The sequence below is a fragment of the Henckelia pumila genome, chromosome 2, assembly GCF_033568475.1.
Source record: "Henckelia pumila isolate YLH828 chromosome 2, ASM3356847v2, whole genome shotgun sequence".
Lineage (NCBI taxonomy): Eukaryota > Viridiplantae > Streptophyta > Magnoliopsida > Lamiales > Gesneriaceae > Henckelia > Henckelia pumila.
The window spans coordinates 10,711,310-10,728,936 of NC_133121.1; the positions used below are offsets into that span (position 1 = coordinate 10,711,310).

General features: G+C 33.0%; 2 protein-coding genes across 4 annotated transcripts; both read right to left on the reverse strand.

The window, feature by feature from the left end:
- Positions 1 to 6,531: 6,531 nt before the first annotated feature.
- On the reverse strand, positions 6,532 to 9,690 carry LOC140884525 (SUPPRESSOR OF GAMMA RESPONSE 1-like). 3 transcript variants are annotated; one of them, XM_073291302.1, is made up of 6 exons: positions 9,554 to 9,690; positions 8,534 to 8,666; positions 8,077 to 8,263; positions 7,501 to 7,997; positions 7,088 to 7,378; positions 6,532 to 6,998 (listed from the first exon to the last, which is right to left on the reverse strand). In XM_073291302.1, the coding sequence occupies exons 1-6, from the start codon at positions 9,559 to 9,561 to the stop codon at positions 6,945 to 6,947; spliced, it is 1,170 nt and encodes a 389-aa protein (XP_073147403.1). In that variant the 5' UTR covers positions 9,562 to 9,690; the 3' UTR covers positions 6,532 to 6,944. The 3 variants fall into 3 exon arrangements, with proteins under 3 accessions (XP_073147403.1, XP_073147402.1, XP_073147401.1); XM_073291301.1 differs by lacking the exon at positions 9,554 to 9,690 and adding an exon at positions 9,381 to 9,494; XM_073291300.1 differs by lacking the exon at positions 9,554 to 9,690 and adding an exon at positions 9,096 to 9,300.
- A 512-nt stretch (positions 9,691 to 10,202) lies between these two features.
- LOC140880446 (serine/threonine-protein kinase STY13) lies at positions 10,203 to 13,490 on the reverse strand. The gene is made up of 6 exons (XM_073284886.1): positions 12,776 to 13,490; positions 12,243 to 12,375; positions 11,833 to 12,028; positions 11,297 to 11,421; positions 11,041 to 11,199; positions 10,203 to 10,944 (listed from the first exon to the last, which is right to left on the reverse strand). Exons 1-6 carry the CDS (start codon positions 12,904 to 12,906, stop codon positions 10,633 to 10,635), a joined length of 1,056 nt encoding a protein of 351 aa, XP_073140987.1. The 5' UTR covers positions 12,907 to 13,490; the 3' UTR covers positions 10,203 to 10,632.
- Between the last annotated feature and the right edge of the window lie 4,137 nt (positions 13,491 to 17,627).

Below are 17,627 nucleotides of genomic sequence, written 5' to 3' on the forward strand. Positions count from 1 at the left end.
ATAGCAAAAATCAAGTACAAAAACTCATATAATAAGACGCTCTTACAAGTAAATTTTGTAAAATTAATTTTTTACTTGACTCAAACCAATGTAAAAGTATACTAACATAATTGTTTTTCGTTATAAAAATAGGTCGGGACACTTTGTTTAGGAAACTCTGTTTAAAAATATGTGTATTTGTGAGATTGCCTCGTAAGAGACTAACTCAAAATTAAGAGTATCAATTAGACACAGTTTTTCCCGTGACATAAGACAATAAGTTATATATACAATATATGAATAAGAAAATGATCTACAACTTTAAGTTTTTATAGAACTTGAGTTAACTGTTGTAAGAAAATAAAAAATCTCATAAGACAAGATTGATTCATGGATCAATTTTGTGAGATGAATATTTAATTCGTTCAACTCATAAAAATAATATTTTCTATCACATATATGAATCCTCAAATCATTTTGCAACATTTCATATATATATATATATATATATATATATATATATGAAATCGTCTCATTGCATACTTACATTTTCATCAGTTATTGTCCTTAGATGAGAAATGTTTCATGAAGCTAATTATGGAATACATTTAATCGTAATATCTGAAAACTTGATTATACACTGGCCACTGCCCGATAATTGATTGCGAAGCAGTGACGTAATTAATTACGGTAGGCTTTATTGCTTTGAATATATATTATATTTCTTGGAGAATAATGTTGCGAGCAATAAAAGCTTGTCTTTTATGGGAACAGTAAATGCACCGATACATTATGTTTCCCAATTTTGCCGTCAAAATTATTGATCTATACATACAACTATAATACAAGGACCATTTACACGTGGACCCAGATTTTAATTATTTTTTCAATAATAAAAATTTAATATTTTAATTCTATTAATATTTTAGGCTATGGCTATCCAAGGCCTTGGAAGTAGAAGTCGAATAAATGTCCAGAAAAATAATTTTAAGCTTCAAATTCAAGTTTTATGATAAGTATTTTTTACTTCAATTGCATATTGAGTCTGACTTGAAATATTTGAGCGTGTTTTCTAATTATGTATGATTGGAAATATACTTATTTAATATATAATAATAATAACTGTGTTATATTAATGAGTTTGTGAATAACTCGTGAGTCAAATAAAATAATTTGAATTTAACTTGGCTCGTCCAACTCGAATGATTTTGACCACGGATCAAATATTTTTCATGCAGGAACAATTCCTTTTTTTTTTTTATAATTTTTAATTATATTCAAAGTGCATGTTATTTTCAATTCTTTCATTTTTGGCATAATTTATTTTCATGATGGCTTAAAAATCAAGCATATTAACAATGTTGGAAATATACTACTATTTTATATACTATATTGTTTTACTTTCAATTTTTGAAATATTATTCGAACTTTTTATGATGTAACTTAATTAATTTATTATTGAAAACCTTATCCACATCTTGCACGGATCATCTCTTGAATTGTATTGGCATGCTACTTCCCAATTCCACGAGTAAACAAAAAAGAAGCTTGCCCGACAAAATCTGAAAATTACAATTCGGACACCATGAGTTGTCATCATTTGATAGCTCATCGAAGCTCTAGAACTTGATATCATATGTTGAACAATTAATCAAATTAATCTATGTATTGTTGTGATTAGAGGTGTTAAAATAAGCTAGACTTGACAGATTGGCTCATTCCATCGTACAAAATAAGTGGATTGAGTTGATAATTTTTTAACCTGCTTAAAAGGTGACCCCCACCCCACTTAATAGTAGATTGTGCTGGGTTGTGAGTTGACCCGTCAAATTACACGTAGCCAGGTCCACTGAATTCGCTCGTGCCGTCACCTAAAATAGGTGAAATGGGTTGATATTTTTCCAAACCGTCCAATCCTGTCTAATGGTGTGTTGCAACGGGTTGTTGGCCGGTTCGCCTCGCTAACATGTTTTGACACCTTTAGTTGTGATCATCAATATTGAATATTCTTAATTTTTTGTGTCACATAAACGACATTAAATATGAGATACACTTTTATTTTTCTCCCTTTTCCATTAAATTATTGGCAAAGGGTTTGGTGCCGTTTGTGGATGGAAACGAAATCAAATATATTAAATAAAAATAACATTGATATTATGACAGCAGTAATGGAATAATGCTCCACATTGCTGGGAGAGAGTTCCATTCCATATGATCACTCGATGCTTCTCTAATCAAATCAATAAAATATTATTTAAATTTTCTCAACATCACACCGTTGAACCAATTACAATCATTTTATTTAGCATTAAATTGAGCATTTATTAAGACAGACTGTATTGAAAAATTTATAAGATCAGTGAAATTACTTCGACCACATTGTGGTTCTGCTGGGAATTAATTTTTTTTTTAAATAAACATATGACATACTCCTTTGAATTGAACAGTGGGATCTTGTACTTGCGGTTTAATTTAATAGTGGAACGGTTGATTGATATTTAATTGTACAATTAAGATATTTTAGACTGCAAAATAACTTAGGGCATCCCCAAGAGGCGAGTCTTGCCCCTTTCAAGGGGCAAAATTGCTGCACGCGGTTGTTATCTGCGCGGTGAAGTTCATCTATTATTTTTTTTAAAATTTAATTTTTTTAAAAAAAAATTGAAATTGATATATGGCCCCATATTAATCTGGCCTTTTAAATTATTAAAAATAATTTTAAAATTTTAAATTTAAAAAATTAATAATAAAAAATTTATTTTTGTGTATTTATTTTGTTGATGATAATTTGCTTTAATTATTTGTAATTTTTAAAATTTCTTAATTTCGTTTATTTTTTAATTTTCTATAATATTTAAAATTTATTTTATGTGTAATTTTAATTTTTTTAATTGTGCAAATTTATTTTGCGTTTAAATGAAAATATATTTAATTAAATAAAAAATTAATATTTCAACATACTCTCTACAACATCATTTTACTCTCGCAGAACCAAACAATGAATTTATCATCGCTGACATCATCATATAATGAAGTTACCAACTTCATCAAACCAACATCCTCTCATCATTGAACATGCTTCTCATATTTCATGCTTTCCATCGCTCTATTGACAGATATCATTAAAATCTTTTTTTTCAAACTGGATGTGCAAATTGGTTCACGATTTCATAAAAATTCAAACAAAATCAAATCTGTCGGTTTTGCTAAATGACAAATTACCATATCAAATCATAAACATAGGAGTAAATTTCATGTGAGACTATCTCAGTCCTCAGAGACATATATTCGTGAGATGGGTTGATCCGATTTATATTTGCAGTAAAAATTAATATTCTTGACATAACGAGTAATAATTTTCATGAATCTGTGATGGTCGGGGATTTGTCGTATAAAATTGACTTGTCATTTGAGATGAACGAATAGGAATTTTAGCGAAATTTTATACAACACAAAGATTATCTTTTGATTATAAATTAGATGAACAAAAGTTTATACATATCAATGATCATTGTAAGATTTTTAAAATCACAAAAATTAGGGCGGGAAAAATCTCACAAAATCTCGACCTATCCCGAATCTCGTTTCATTCTCGTCTTGTAACAATTTCGATTCGACGTTTTTCTGACCCGAGTTTTTGAGATTTTTCCCATCCGAGTTCATATTCAAAAATATAATTTCCCTTGATGGGATTAACGATCTGACCTGAATTAATATTGTTAATATTTTTTTATTACTAATTGTATTAATAGAACGACTAAAATCTTATTAGGTTGAAGCCCGTACAAAAATTAAAACTTAAAAGTGACTAAAATGTTTTAGAGCCATTGATTATTCGATAGAATAGGTAAACAAAAGTTGTTCACTCTAAAAATGATTATTATTTATTTTTGTTATTTCACCCTTCAAAGTATTTGAGAGTGTAATTATATATTCATGTTATGTATTAATTCAGAATTAATTTGTTGATGTGTTTAAAAGTTAATTATGTGTACTTCAATGTCGGACACAAAAGAAATTTAAAGTGCTTTAAATAGATTATGTAACATAAAATTCGAGTCCGAACTTTTGTTTGGTATAGAAGCGGGAGAGAATGGGCTCTTAATTCTTATTGGGATGGAGATTTGTTAGTAGGATTATGAGACAGTCTCTATCCGATTCCGCCTGAATAAAAAGTTTTATGAGACGATCACGCATGTTAATTTTGTGAAAAGTCACAACTTCTCCAACACTTACTTCCATGGACCGATTCTATCCCTAATCAAAATGACACCCTAAGCTTAGTCCTTGGTTTATGAGTCTTCATTTGGCTCAAACATGTGAAAAGTTCATTTATTGAGTATTAATATCATAAGTTGCTAGCTCAAACTGTGTTTAACCGACATATTATATTATAATGTTAAAATGTCAAAATTTTTGCGCCATACCACATATATATTTTATTACATACGCGACAGACTATTTTAACAGGAATCAATAAAATTATGTGATGGTAAATTTTACGAATGTACATGAGCGCATTTAATTACTTTGACGTATAATTGGATCACATGGCTGTCAATTCTTCACAAGTGGCCTTTGCCCATATGTGTTGCTTATTAGGAGGGCAATGTTTTTATTTTCTCACGTGGCCTTCAATTCACTTTTTTATTTTCATTTTAAAATTAGTTTTTAATTTTTTTGACTTTTCTATTTAATCGCAATTAGGTCAACAATGTGCCCATGTCCCCTAACTCTTATTCAATTTTTATTTATTCTATTAAAGGGATGCCGGGACCCTAACTTGTATTCAATTTTTATACCTCACTATATATAAAATTAATATAGTATATTGATTAATAAGCTCGAGAAAACTTAAAGTCGAGTGCATGAAAAATTTTGAACTTAAAACTCGTAGCTTCAACTCGAGATAGTTCGGCAGGCTTGTGAGCCAGTTTTACTCATCGAACCCCCTCATGTATTTTCTGAGAATCTACAGTTTAGTTTATTTCGAAAATTGTATATCATATCGAAAATTATGATATAAAAAAACATATCGATATCGTACTGAAATTTTTGATACGTAAAACTAGTATGTCGATTATAGTGAAAGTTTGTGACATACAAAGATTTCGATACCTCATACCGTATCGATATATATTGTTTTATACGGAAAAAATATTAATTTTTTTTAATTTTTAAATTTATTAAAATATTATATATTTTTAAATTTATATATGCTGTTTTGGTAGAAATTTTCAAGTTTCATATCACTGTCATATCGAAAAGTTCGATATTATAATATTATTATTACCACATCGTACCATACCAATTTTGATATTTTCGATACGATAATCTCGATATACAAAAAAAAGTTGATATTTTTTCTCACCCCGAAATAATATCATAACAATGAAAATTAATAAAGAAAAACTATCTAAAATTTCAGAAAAAAAGTATATACTGTGGGGTTCCAAATACTTAGATGCTTTATTTTTACGGGTAAATAAATAGAATTATGGATTAAAAAAACTTTTGCTAAATAAATTTAAACACTATATTTTAGTGAATTAATTTGGTGAAATTTTATTTAAAATTACAATTATACAATCATTATATAACTTTATCGATAGATATTATTTTTTATTTTCTAAAACTGGATTTATTTTTAAAATCTTAACAAAATTTATCATGTTTGAATAAATATTTCAATTATGTAAACATATAATACATGTTAAAAAAAACACCAGTAGGAAAAAAAGGGAATCAATTCCTATCTTACAATAAAACTCTAAACAATTTTTTTAATTACAAAAAAAGGAAAGGAATCCGCCTATTGACGGACACATGATCTAGAAGTATGGTCTCAAAATTCTAAAAAATTGGAAAGAGATAAAAGGAGGCCATTTGCCCTATGGAAATTGGACGCCACTACATGAAACTTAAACGGGTGGGATTTATGATATATAGGAGTTAGGACAAAGCCCATCATCCCATTATGCTACAAGCTATATATACAAGTGCATTCCCTTATAAGTTATAACCTTAGAAATCGAATGCCTAAATAGTTAAATAGTTGTTATAATTAGACCACATATCAAATTTGAAATCTTGAACTATAAATTATCGAGCAATACATATGTGTATATATATTTTGAATACACTACAAAGCATATATTTCATATGAGCTTTTAGAGGATATGAAATTGAAAATTGATCTCTAGGTTCAACATTATTATTATTATTATTATATTTTTTTTTTTCCTAAAAATTCCATCAGCTTACCAGAGAACATTGTTTATTTTGTCCCAAACCAAGCATCTGAAATTCTGAATCAGTGAACAAATCTCACACTTGGTGAATGAATATCGTGGGATTCATCATGGGACATATTAAAGCTAAAGAAAATACATCACAAACATATTTTGACAATTTTAAAATATTTGACAACATAAAACCAAACCACATGTTACCTTCGAATGAGAGAAAAACATCCAAGTAAAGATGGGTTTTTTTTTTCTTTTTTTTGTTTTTTGTTTATTTTTGCTTCTAAATTAACACTTGCACTCCATACACGCGAAATATGAATTCTTACATTGGTTTTGTGTCTTGAACAATAATGTTTTACACAAATGTAATATTTATGGGATCTGAAGGGAGCATATAGCTCGATAGCATTTCAGATCAAGCATAGTCGAGCCACGAAACACCAAAATCGGACTCGTATTTCTTCATAACCGATCAGTCGGTTGGAGAGAACTCTAAACATTCCAGCAGATTCTGACGTGCTAAGCTGAAAATACAGGCAAATACAGCGTAGGCGTTTGCCTGGAAAGCCAGCCAGATTCCAATGTGAATGAACATTTTTCTTTATTTTTCCTCCTTTGTGTTGTTTTTCTTTCTCATTTCTTGAATGTTAAGTGCCCTGAATGAGGAAGGTAGATGATTCGTTTTTCAATTGCCATCATGTGAAAGTTCTTGACAATCTATAACTGATTCAACCAATCAAACACACTGTCTTGAGAGGCAAACTGTAAATCCTGCAGCATGGCAGAGTATATCAAATCCAAAATTCTAAAATTTATGTAAACAAACTAAAGAGATGGTGTAAAGAGCATTAGAAGGATACCGAAAGATTGAAATCTGGGGGAGTATCGAGTTCAATGTTGTCCAGATCAGATATTCCACCAGAAGCAGTGACATCTCTTACATTGCCACCCTCTTGAGTTAAAGAGGAGTTATGCGGCCTTGGATTACCAAACATCGTGGTAGAATCAATTATTTCATTGCAAATTAGTGAGTCTGCATCCACAAAGTCCGCGGCTTGCGATTCTCCAGCCAGGCAAGTGGGATATTCCACTTCATCCTCAAGCCAAAAACCAGACGGAGGATCTGATGTCTCTTTGAGATTCTTTGTGTTCTACACCAGAATACAACAGGTTACTACTCTGTTGAAATTCCAATGTGTTATGCCTGATACCCAATTTAGTTGTTTCAAAACATAATAATCGCATTACTTCACGGGGTGAAAGTTTCACCAACCTGAACAAATGACTTTATCAAATAATCATCTGAGTCACCGTTGTAAGAGGGAGTATTCTGTGGCCGGGGAGGATCAGGAGTAGACATCTTGGGAGTTTTCGGAATAGCCTGAGCCATCCCCAAGTCAGATTCTTCTTTCACAATGGGAGTTTCATTATACTCAGTCTTCTTCTGTGGCTGATAGAAAATTTTGGAAACCACGAATTCTCCTTCTTGTTCATCTTCATCAGCACCAAGATGGTACTGGTGCATGACCCAGTTGCATTTATCAGGTTTGGACCCCTTTTTTGAGGGTGCATAGAGTACCATAATTTTCTTAAAACCTTTCAGCACTACATTTTCCATCACGGGTTTGGTCTTCCCAGTTTTATGCCAGCGAACATGTGCCTTTATCGTGCTTTCTTGACCATTGATTCTCCTGCGCTTCCGGTGACCACTAGCATATGCATTAATAATTCTGTAAAAGAAATGAACACTACTTCCATCTTTCTTAGCACCTGAAACAATTGTACTTGATGAGTTACTAACAGAAGAAACAATATAACTCACTTATCCACAAGCTGGGAGCAAACTCACCAGGAAGATTTTCGGGGTGGGTGTAACATATGCCCTCGTCACCTTCTAGAGTTGGGATAAATTCATCAATGAACAAGTGAGGTTCTGAATCCCCCACCCCACATTTTGCAGCCAAATGTTCCAACAGCTCAACATCAGATGGATCAAACTTCACACCAACAGGGAGGCCAGGCCATTCATGAGAAACCTGAATAGGGGGAGGGTGTGCATGTTAATTTCACAACAATAACCAATTTTAGCCACAAAGGAGCCAGCTCCAAGGAATTCTCCAACAGTCATGCCACAAGAAAATTTCAGTTGGTAAATATGGAATAAGATATTTGTCTTCTAGCTTTCCGTATTACAAACTCTATGTTAAACAGGATGAAAAATTGGGAGCCATGGATAAAAACTGATACATAATTTTACGCTTAATAATTGAAAAATTACTCGGATTGTTAAAGATATTGGAGCTCACATCAGTATTGTCTATGTGATGATGACAATTTGGGCATTCCTTATTTGCTCCATAATCTTTGATTTGGTATGCAGCTGGAAGACCAGCATTTCTCACTTTCTTAGCAATTCCTCTGCTATCAATAAGCCATGTCCTGCATCATTTATACATTAGGCCAAGCTAAACAAAAGAAACACATTTGGGCCAAAAAGATAAATGCATTATCAAGAAACAGCTGCGGAACTTCAACTTAGAAGTTAAAGTTGTGCATGATACCACACCAGCAGACGTGAACGAAAAAAGACAGCTAAACTTTATGCTAAAGCCTGAAAGGGCGTATGCAGCATCAAGAAGAGCACACTTTTAAGACTCTACCAACTGTTAAAGAAATGAATTCAGGATGCATCCTCCAAATTTATAGTGGTCCCTCAATTTTGAAGTAAAAAGTAGTAAACTTTAACTCGGGAAGATGTCAAATATCGCTCTCAGATTGCCAAGATTCAACCAGAAACTACATTTCAAAGAGCTACACAACATACATTCATTTAAAACAAAAACCCTTTTGCGCTTATTTCGATGATACCTAACATTCCCAGCTATTGTGATGATATTGCTCTCCACTTCTTTATTTGCAATATAGAACACCCACTTCAACACCCCCAAGCCCCTCCCGATACTCCTTCGCAAAGAGTAAAGAAGACTAAAAGTTTCAGCAAAAACCATAAACACAACAAACAGAAGCCATATTCAATAAAAATATGATCTTTTGATTGAGCTCATCAGTCCAGCTCCCAACACTTTCTTAGGTAGTATCATTGCCAATAATCGAAACCCAGAAATCCTAAATCAAGAACGGAAAAATGTGTACCCGATACATTCACTACCCATTAAAATCACTTTGAATCATATCCAGGAAAAGAAGAAAGAGGAACCATTCACATTCAAAATCGATTGGTCTTCCAAGATTAGATTATCCCTTTCCATTCCAATAATTTTAAGGGTAAACTACGAATTCACATGGAAATCCATGTCTCAATTTACCTAGCCATGATTTAGGATAAAAGATGCACGACGGTGATCAGAATGCATTCGAAGCTGCGAAGAGAGTGCCAGTGAGCATCCCTCTTCTCTCTACTTAGCTTTGTGAGTCATCGGTAAATGAGCGGGAAACTCCCGCTTTGGTTTGGAGCGAGGCTCGTCATATTTGAACCTCAGGCATGTGTGAATATGAGATCGACATATATGATATAACACGCAGAACCGCGGCCCCACGCTTTACCGAAGCTAACACCGAGCCTCTGCCCAGTGGAGCAGGAAATTGTCTCTGGTTACGTAAGACTTGCCCTCCAAGCTATTAATAGAATGTTGGAGACACCATTTTTAAAAGTTTTTTTAGGATAACCAATTAGCTTTTTTCCTTAAAACAAGGTTGTAAGATTTTTTTTTTCTTTAGTAGTTCTATTTGTTGGGATCTAAGAGATGGGTCGACTCAAATTATATATAATAAATGTAATATATTTTTTCATGAATCAAATATAATATTTCTCTCACAATCCCTCATATGAGAGTTTTTATTTTTTTTTCTTCTTATTATAACGGAAATATTATAAATAGTTATGTAGATAGGGGAAGATATTACACAATAAATTCTTTTATAAAAAAAAAAATGTACTATTTCTATTTGAAATAATAATAATAATAATAATAATAATAATAAAAACCCAGTAATTTACATAGGATTCCAAACAACTTGAAGAACATGATATAATATATTTGATTTTTTTAAAATATTATATATGAAGTATTAAAATCTAGTGTCTTGGATTCCCTTTACAATATATAGACAGGAGATTTGGTGATGGGATAACTGATATGACTGTAAAATGTGCATTGCATTGTACAATGGCCCTTGGATTAACTTGCATTAATGACGATTACATATGAATTCTTTGATTATAATTGAGAAGAGAAGAAGATTTCATACATTGGATTCAATCTCTCCTTCTCCTTCCCCTTCCCCTCATATATCATCTTATCGCAGATGTACGCCATCGTTGTACGCGTCACTTTCTGCAGATGATCCGACTTCATTCGCGAAAATTGACCGTGTTTGGCGAAGATCAGCAGCACATGCTAAAACAGAAGAACCCTCTTGGCTTGTTTTCCATCGGTGTCTTGGGTGTGTCGCTCGTGTCATCACGTTTAGCCATCAACGAGCTTGTGCCTGGAGACTCTGGAGGGAAGGTGATGTTCTGAGAAGAGAAAATCCTGTGTGGTAAAACGGGTTCCGGAGGCGATATTGTTGATAGATAATGCAGGAGCATGTGTATGATCTGAGTGAAGTTGGGACGCGCGTTCGGATCGTCTTTCCAACATGAAGTCACTATTAAAGCTAAATCCTCTGGTAGATCATTTGCACTTGGCCTTACATTCTGACCAGAAAAAGAAAAAGAGAGACAAACAGCAAATTAGGAACATAGTTTGGTTTATTTTAGACTAAGAAAATTCGTACAGAAGGGGATTTTTACCTTAAAAGCCGCGGCATAGGCTGCTTGTAAATTTGACATGCCTTCAAAGGGTAACTTGTTATGTATCAGTTCCCACAGTACAATGGCGAAACTGTAAGCATCCACCTTATGGTTGTAATGCTTCTTTTCTCCGCGTCTCAAGGTGACTGTGCTATAGAGCTGGAACCAATATTTTTGGAAAAGTTGACATCATTTTCAGTGATATCGTTGACCACGAAAATCGGGGGATACAACGGAAAAAGAATTGATGAAGTACCTCTGGAGCCATCCAGCGATAGGTTCCAGTCTCTGCCGTCATCATTTCCGTCAATGTTTCTTCTCTTGCTAAACCGAAATCAGCGAGTTTCACAGTTTTATGATCTGCTGTCAAGAGCAAGTTTTCTGCAGGAAAAAACGAGTGCTTATTACAGATCAATAGACGAGTATAGACTCGACCACCCCCAAGAACCATAAAACCGAAACCGGAACTGTCTCTCAAAAACCAGAATGGTTTCGATTCCAAAATGGACTTGCTAAGAGACGTGAGATGCTCTTCCAGAGCATTTTGCAGGGGGGAAAAACTATAACTTCTCTTCCCAGACTGAATGGAAATCAGGTTGATAATAATATCTAAACATTTCTATTAAAGAAATCTCCCATAAAAGAATAAGCATGTATTCGTTGATCGCCACAAAAGCTAGATGCATGATAAATGTAACACTGTAATACATACAAAGTAGACTAGTTTTCACGCTGATAGATGCAATTAAATATATGCGTCTGACAACCCAAAGAATAGAAAATGAAACATACCAGGTTTCAGGTCACGGTGTATAATTCCATGAGAATGCAAACATTCCATGGCACGAGCTATGTCGAGTGCAAATCCAATGGAAACACGCATGTCCAAACACCTTGGCCTCATATTTATCAAGTACTTCCGCAAAGTCCCACCGAGGAGAAGCTCGGTTACTATTACCATCACAGGTTCCTTGCAAGCTCCGATAAACTGTATCATAACAATATAGTCTCAGACATCGACAATTTTCATGATCACCGCAATGGAAGCAGAGGCAGACCAAAAGGAGGCTGGCAATAACTTCCAACCAAAAACATTCAAGTGCCAATTTTTAGGCTTTTCATGCAAAAGTTTATTCATTTATGCCTCAAAAAGGACACGACATGCAGGATTATAAGTGCAAATAGCAAATGTAAAACACAACCTTGACTAAGTTCTTGTGTTGGACTCGAGACAACATCTCAACTTCTCTTCCAAACCTGGCGTCCCTCTTCGCGATCTCTTCTGGCGTTTCTCCTCTGTGAACAATTTTGATAGCAACATTCTGGTTTTTATATCTGAAAGATTTGTGATTAATAGAAGGCGAGTTAACTTCTAAATGATCAGCCAATATAACAAAATATATGTTTCAGAGCAACAACCTAGTTAACAAATTGAAAGCTTCATCATATAGCATGCCATTTCTAATCATAAATACAATCCCTACGAGTACAGCACGTGGACCCATAAATTCAGTAATGAGCGATTTAGATTCTGAGGAAAAAGATATGCTGGATGCTTAAATCTTGGCAAGCATGAAACGATAAATTTCAACCTCTTGGGAAGTCAGAGTTCAAATTACAAGAAACAGACAAATATTGAAGCAAGGTAACCAATTCCTTGACTAATTTCCTATTCTTCAGCTCTCATTTCTCAGAATTAGAGATCAAGATTCAGACAGAAGATAAGTCAACTTACTTCCCCTCGTACACTTTGGCATGAGCTCCTTCTCCAATCTTTGGCCCAACAAGAAGAAGCTTGGGATCAATCAACCACTTGGAGTCTAAACAAAACTCAGCTCCCGAATAAAACCCATTTCCAGATCCCATTCTTCGCCCCCTTTTCCTCTCAACTTCAATACACGACAAAAGCTACCTTCTTCTACTTTAAAGCATCACCAAGTTGAAAACTTTCACTCTTAGTCCAGCATCCCACGCAAAACCCATATCAGAAACACTCCCACAAGCAATCTTGTCACTTCCCATCACCATTTACCATCTAAAAGGTAAAAAACCCACCCCCCAAATCTGGTACAGAGATCACTGAATCTGAAACACAAGTGTCACAGTCCTTGCAACCAAAGAATGATGCGACCCTGATGATCTCTCACCGATTCACACCCGCCAAAGATCCTTCCTAAACAGATCAATGAATATAGCCAGTAAACAGATGAAAAAGGGGGGCTCCCAAAATCCAAAACCAATCAAGAAAAAGGTAATCTTGGATGGGTATCAATCAAGTACAAAAAGGGAGTATTGTTTTTCTAAATATGCGAGATGAAGTGGGGTTAGTTTGTTTAATTTTACGCCTTTTCTCACCGCGTTGTACTGTTTCCCGTACTCTTTTTGATCTGCGAAGATGGATAAAGCCGCGGAGGAATTGAATTGAGCCCGTGTCAGGATCAGCAAGGGGGTCTGTATTTTGTCTTCTTGAATTACTATTTTAACATATAATATATATACGTGAGGCAGAGTATGGGATTGGGGGGGACAGTGGAAGGGCAAAATGGGGAATCAAGAAGATGCCCATTGGAAAAAGAATAGATATTGTGGGGGACAGGAGGGTAAAACGGGAAATAAACTAGATGCCCATTTGGGATAAAATATGATATTCTAAGATGTAATAATACATTATTTATTTATTTTACTTCTAAGTTAAAGAAAAATAAAAAGGAGAGAAATTATTAAAAAGTGCACATGGAAATTGATGGTTGCATAGGGGACAAGGCAACTCGAGAAATTATGATGATTCCCACCAGTTTCCAATCAGATTCGTGCTTCCTTTTTTATTATTAATCAATGCGATTTTTTGATTAATTTTTGGCATTTTGATCCCATAAAATGTAGTGTTATCCATTGTATCTCGTCGCATTTGTTTCTGTCTTAACATATTGTATGAGAGAAGATTTTACGTTTTATTATTAAATATCTTGATTTTTAAGTAATATATGCTATGATACAAACACATCGGACATATTTGAGCATATCAATATAAACATAGAATAAGTAACCATAAGAAACAATAAAATATCGAGAATACTCGAGTCAATCTAAAACATACCACACATATTAGTTTAAAAAATCTATGAGTGTTATCGAAAAGTGAAGATAAAGACATGTGAGCACAATAATCTTGATATTGTGAAACGAAGTTTCAACATAAAGAATTTAAACAATTTAGATTAAAAATGGGTGAAAGTGGATTTTATGGTGGGTTTGAATCCATTTCTCACCACTTGATGAATTCTATACAAGTAATCCAAATATAACTTTTGTTCATAGCAAGTTAGTCCACAGTGAGATTGTCTTGAAGTAACAGTTTTCCTACCTTTTTGCTAGTGCTTCAGAAATATATTGATAGCTTATGTTTATTGATCCTACATTGTTCATTTTCAATTTAATTTAGCATGCTATAATTTTTTTTTAACACAACACTCATGCATGTAACGTTATACCGTACTTTTGATTTAAAAAAATATTAAAATTGTTAAAAAACTGAAATATAAAAACTAAAACTTAATTTTGAGAATTAAAAAAAAACTAACATTGCGAAAATCGGACGAAAATCACAATTTTATTTCTTTAAAATTTCCTCTTCTTTTATGTTGATATATCCATCCCACCGCGCTTAATTGGTTTAATTTTTTTAATAGGAACGTGAATCATAGCTGAATCAAATGTTTACCTGCTATTAAAAAAATTAATTAGATTAAAATTTCGTTTTTATTTTGAAGAAAATTAAATTTCGTTTTCGTTGGTGTGAAAAGCAGATTAAAAGTTGGAATTGAAATTTTGTACTCCATTGGTTAAAAGCCGAGATAAACGTGTTCCACTATCAATGGTAAAATTTGGGTTGCCTTAGATTCAACGCCTTTTCCATTTTTTTAATGTTCATTTTCATCATGGACCCACAATTTATCCGGCATTTTATTCAAATATCAGATTTATCTTCATTTGATTTAACATTCATTTTTCAATAAAAATTTCGTAAGTTTAACTAGATAATGTTATTATACAAAAACATTTGTCATATAAAAAAATAATCTATATAATTTTTTTTTATTGTAACTAACTTTGAAAGCGTTTACAATTTTTTTTTTATTGCACACATTGTGTTCGTCAAAATAATAGCATATATTATCTCCACACTCGTTCGTTCAATTCAACTACTCACGTAAGTGGATTTTTTTAAAAAAAATCAAATAAATTGAATTATTTTTTTCTCAGCGAACGAAATATACTAATTTTTCATGAAAATGGATAAAGCGAATCAATATTAAAATAAGGTTAATTACGCACACCACCCAAGTGAAATTTCGGATATGTTGAAACTTCGTGACTATTAACACACTGTATTTTAAATTTTGAGTACATATACTGTCGAAAACATTTTAAATATTGAAAATTTTGGCATATAAGCGATTGTTTTTTTTTTATATATATAAAAAAACAGAAAATATCAAACTAGCCGATACTGCATTTTGAAAAGTATATATCAATAGACGATTAATTATCAAATAAAATATAATGGAAAAGTTTTTTTCGCAGCTGTAAGGGATATCATGGTTCATAAAAATAATCAAAATCAGATGTTGTCACTAGGTGTTGACAACATCCTACACAACTTGCAGCAGAAATATAATAGTAACAGCAAACCAACAATAAAAATACTCAAGAGTAAATATGCACAAGTACTAAAATAATAAAAGGTTGTGCATACAAATAGATTCAGATGTTGTCACAAGGTGTTGACAACATCTTCAATAACACCTTGATTAACATGCATCAGAATTTATGAAAGAATGAATAAAATAGATAAGCAACCAAACAAATCAGACTCAAATATTTAAGCAAGAGTATAAAATACTCTTGCAGCGCCTCAGGGCAAAACTTTCACTAGAAAACAAATCAAAGAGTTTTACAAACCCTAAAATTAGTGAATTATTTCAAAAATCAATTTTAAACATGTGAGAAAATAAAGAATAAATAAAAACAACTCCCTTAAAAGTCTACTGAAAGTAGAACAAGAAAACCCAAGATAGGATTTGATCCTTGATGCCAAAATACGAGAGCAACATAGCTTCGATCACCAATCTTCAATGCTCTCAAACCTTTAAGGCATCTACGGAAAACAACGACCAGAGCTACTACGAGTCCTTCAGCTTTTCTATGTTTCTCCAGATCTTCTATGTGTATGCTGAAGTCTCTCACAATGTATGCTCAAAGATCTCTTGGTCGTCTCTCTCTCTTTTATTTTGTACGCTTAAATCTCTCTTTTACGGCTTGAGATCTTTCTTTTCTGCTCTCTCTCGTTTCTCTCGTTTTTCTCCAATAATTAACCCAAACCATAGTTTAAATCTAGGAATATTATATTATCTCAATTCAAATCAAAGTAATTCCTAGTCTAAAATATATCAAAAATATAGATATGAAACAAAATATTAACTATCAATTCTAGAAAGACAAAACACAATATTATAATCTTTCAAAACATGGAAATATATCAAGGAACAATTATCCTTTCAGCAGCCATCTTGCCTCACTTCAAAATTAATCAAGCGTTTACCTTTATTATTCGTTTTTTTTTTCAAGAACAGAAAACAGATATATTAAATTTGTAAAAAGATAAAAATCTGATTTTCGAATTGAATTAAACGAATTTCATAATTAATCAATTCGATCAAAATTTTAAGCAAGACTGTCAAAAAAAAAAAAAAAAATCATGTCGACATGTTACGGATTTATAGTTGACCTTATACTTCAAAAAAAAAAAATCCTATTTTTGAAATATGACACAAGTTATCAACTAAAATCCTAGTCGGTGTTTTTTCATAATAATTTATTAATATTCCTTTTTCTTTTTTGGGCCATAAAACATAGAGAAAATAAAGAAAAGTGTGTACAATTCGACAGATCTTGAGATGAAAGTGCCGTGTTGACTATGATTAATTAGTCCTCTTATTTAATTACGAAATAGCAATAGTAACGTATTTATTGTTGGAAAATTTGTTATGGACAAATGGATGGTGAATGAGGCTTTATGCTCATTGTCTCATATATTGATAAAATGTGGGAATAAATTGCACTATATAATGTCAAAGTTTAGACAATGGGTTGGGGCCCCAAGGGGTACCCATGTTTGTTAAAGGGAGCGGACCTAGTCTAGGCTAGGTTCGAACCATTAGCCACACGCGCGCGCCGCCGTCCGACCAGCTCGGCTCGGCACGGTCGAGGGCATGGGCTGGGCTGGCTTTGACATAAATATAACTTTTTTGGACAAAAAAAATTGCTTCCAAATCAGTGAAACCATCCAGCTCGAATCAGTGCAACTTTTCGTGTGAACGGGCACGACTTTTGGTCCGAAACAGTGCGTCCTTTCGGCTGAACATGTGCATCTCTTCAGACCGAACCATTGCAACTTTTCGGCCATGCATGCATCGAAGGGGTGCAACCGTCCGAGGCAGCTTTTCAACGTCTATAAATAGATAGCCCCTGCATTCATTCGAACTTACCAATTCACTCATTCTTTCTTCTCTTGTCTTGCATAGAGA

What these genes read in the sequence shown, in the direction of transcription:
- LOC140884525 (XM_073291300.1), bottom strand. Translation starts at nt 9,235, where the DNA reads ATGGTTTTTGCTGAAACTTTTAGTCTTCTTTACTCTTTGCGAAGGAGT. An exon ending in ACAATAGCTGGGAATGTTAG is followed by an intron (nt 8,667 to 9,095) that starts GTATCATCGAAA and finishes TAAATGATGCAG; the next exon opens with GACATGGCTTATTGATAGCA. An exon ending in TGATAAAGTCATTTGTTCAG is followed by an intron (nt 7,379 to 7,500) that starts GTTGGTGAAACT and finishes ATTCTGGTGTAG; the next exon opens with AACACAAAGAATCTCAAAGA.
- LOC140880446 (XM_073284886.1), bottom strand. Translation starts at nt 12,906, where the DNA reads ATGGGATCTGGAAATGGGTTTTATTCGGGAGCTGAGTTTTGTTTAGAC. An exon ending in GCCAAAGTGTACGAGGGGAA is followed by an intron (nt 12,376 to 12,775) that starts GTAAGTTGACTT and finishes CAAATCTTTCAG; the next exon opens with ATATAAAAACCAGAATGTTG. An exon ending in CCTATGCCGCGGCTTTTAAG is followed by an intron (nt 10,945 to 11,040) that starts GTAAAAATCCCC and finishes TTTTCTGGTCAG; the next exon opens with AATGTAAGGCCAAGTGCAAA.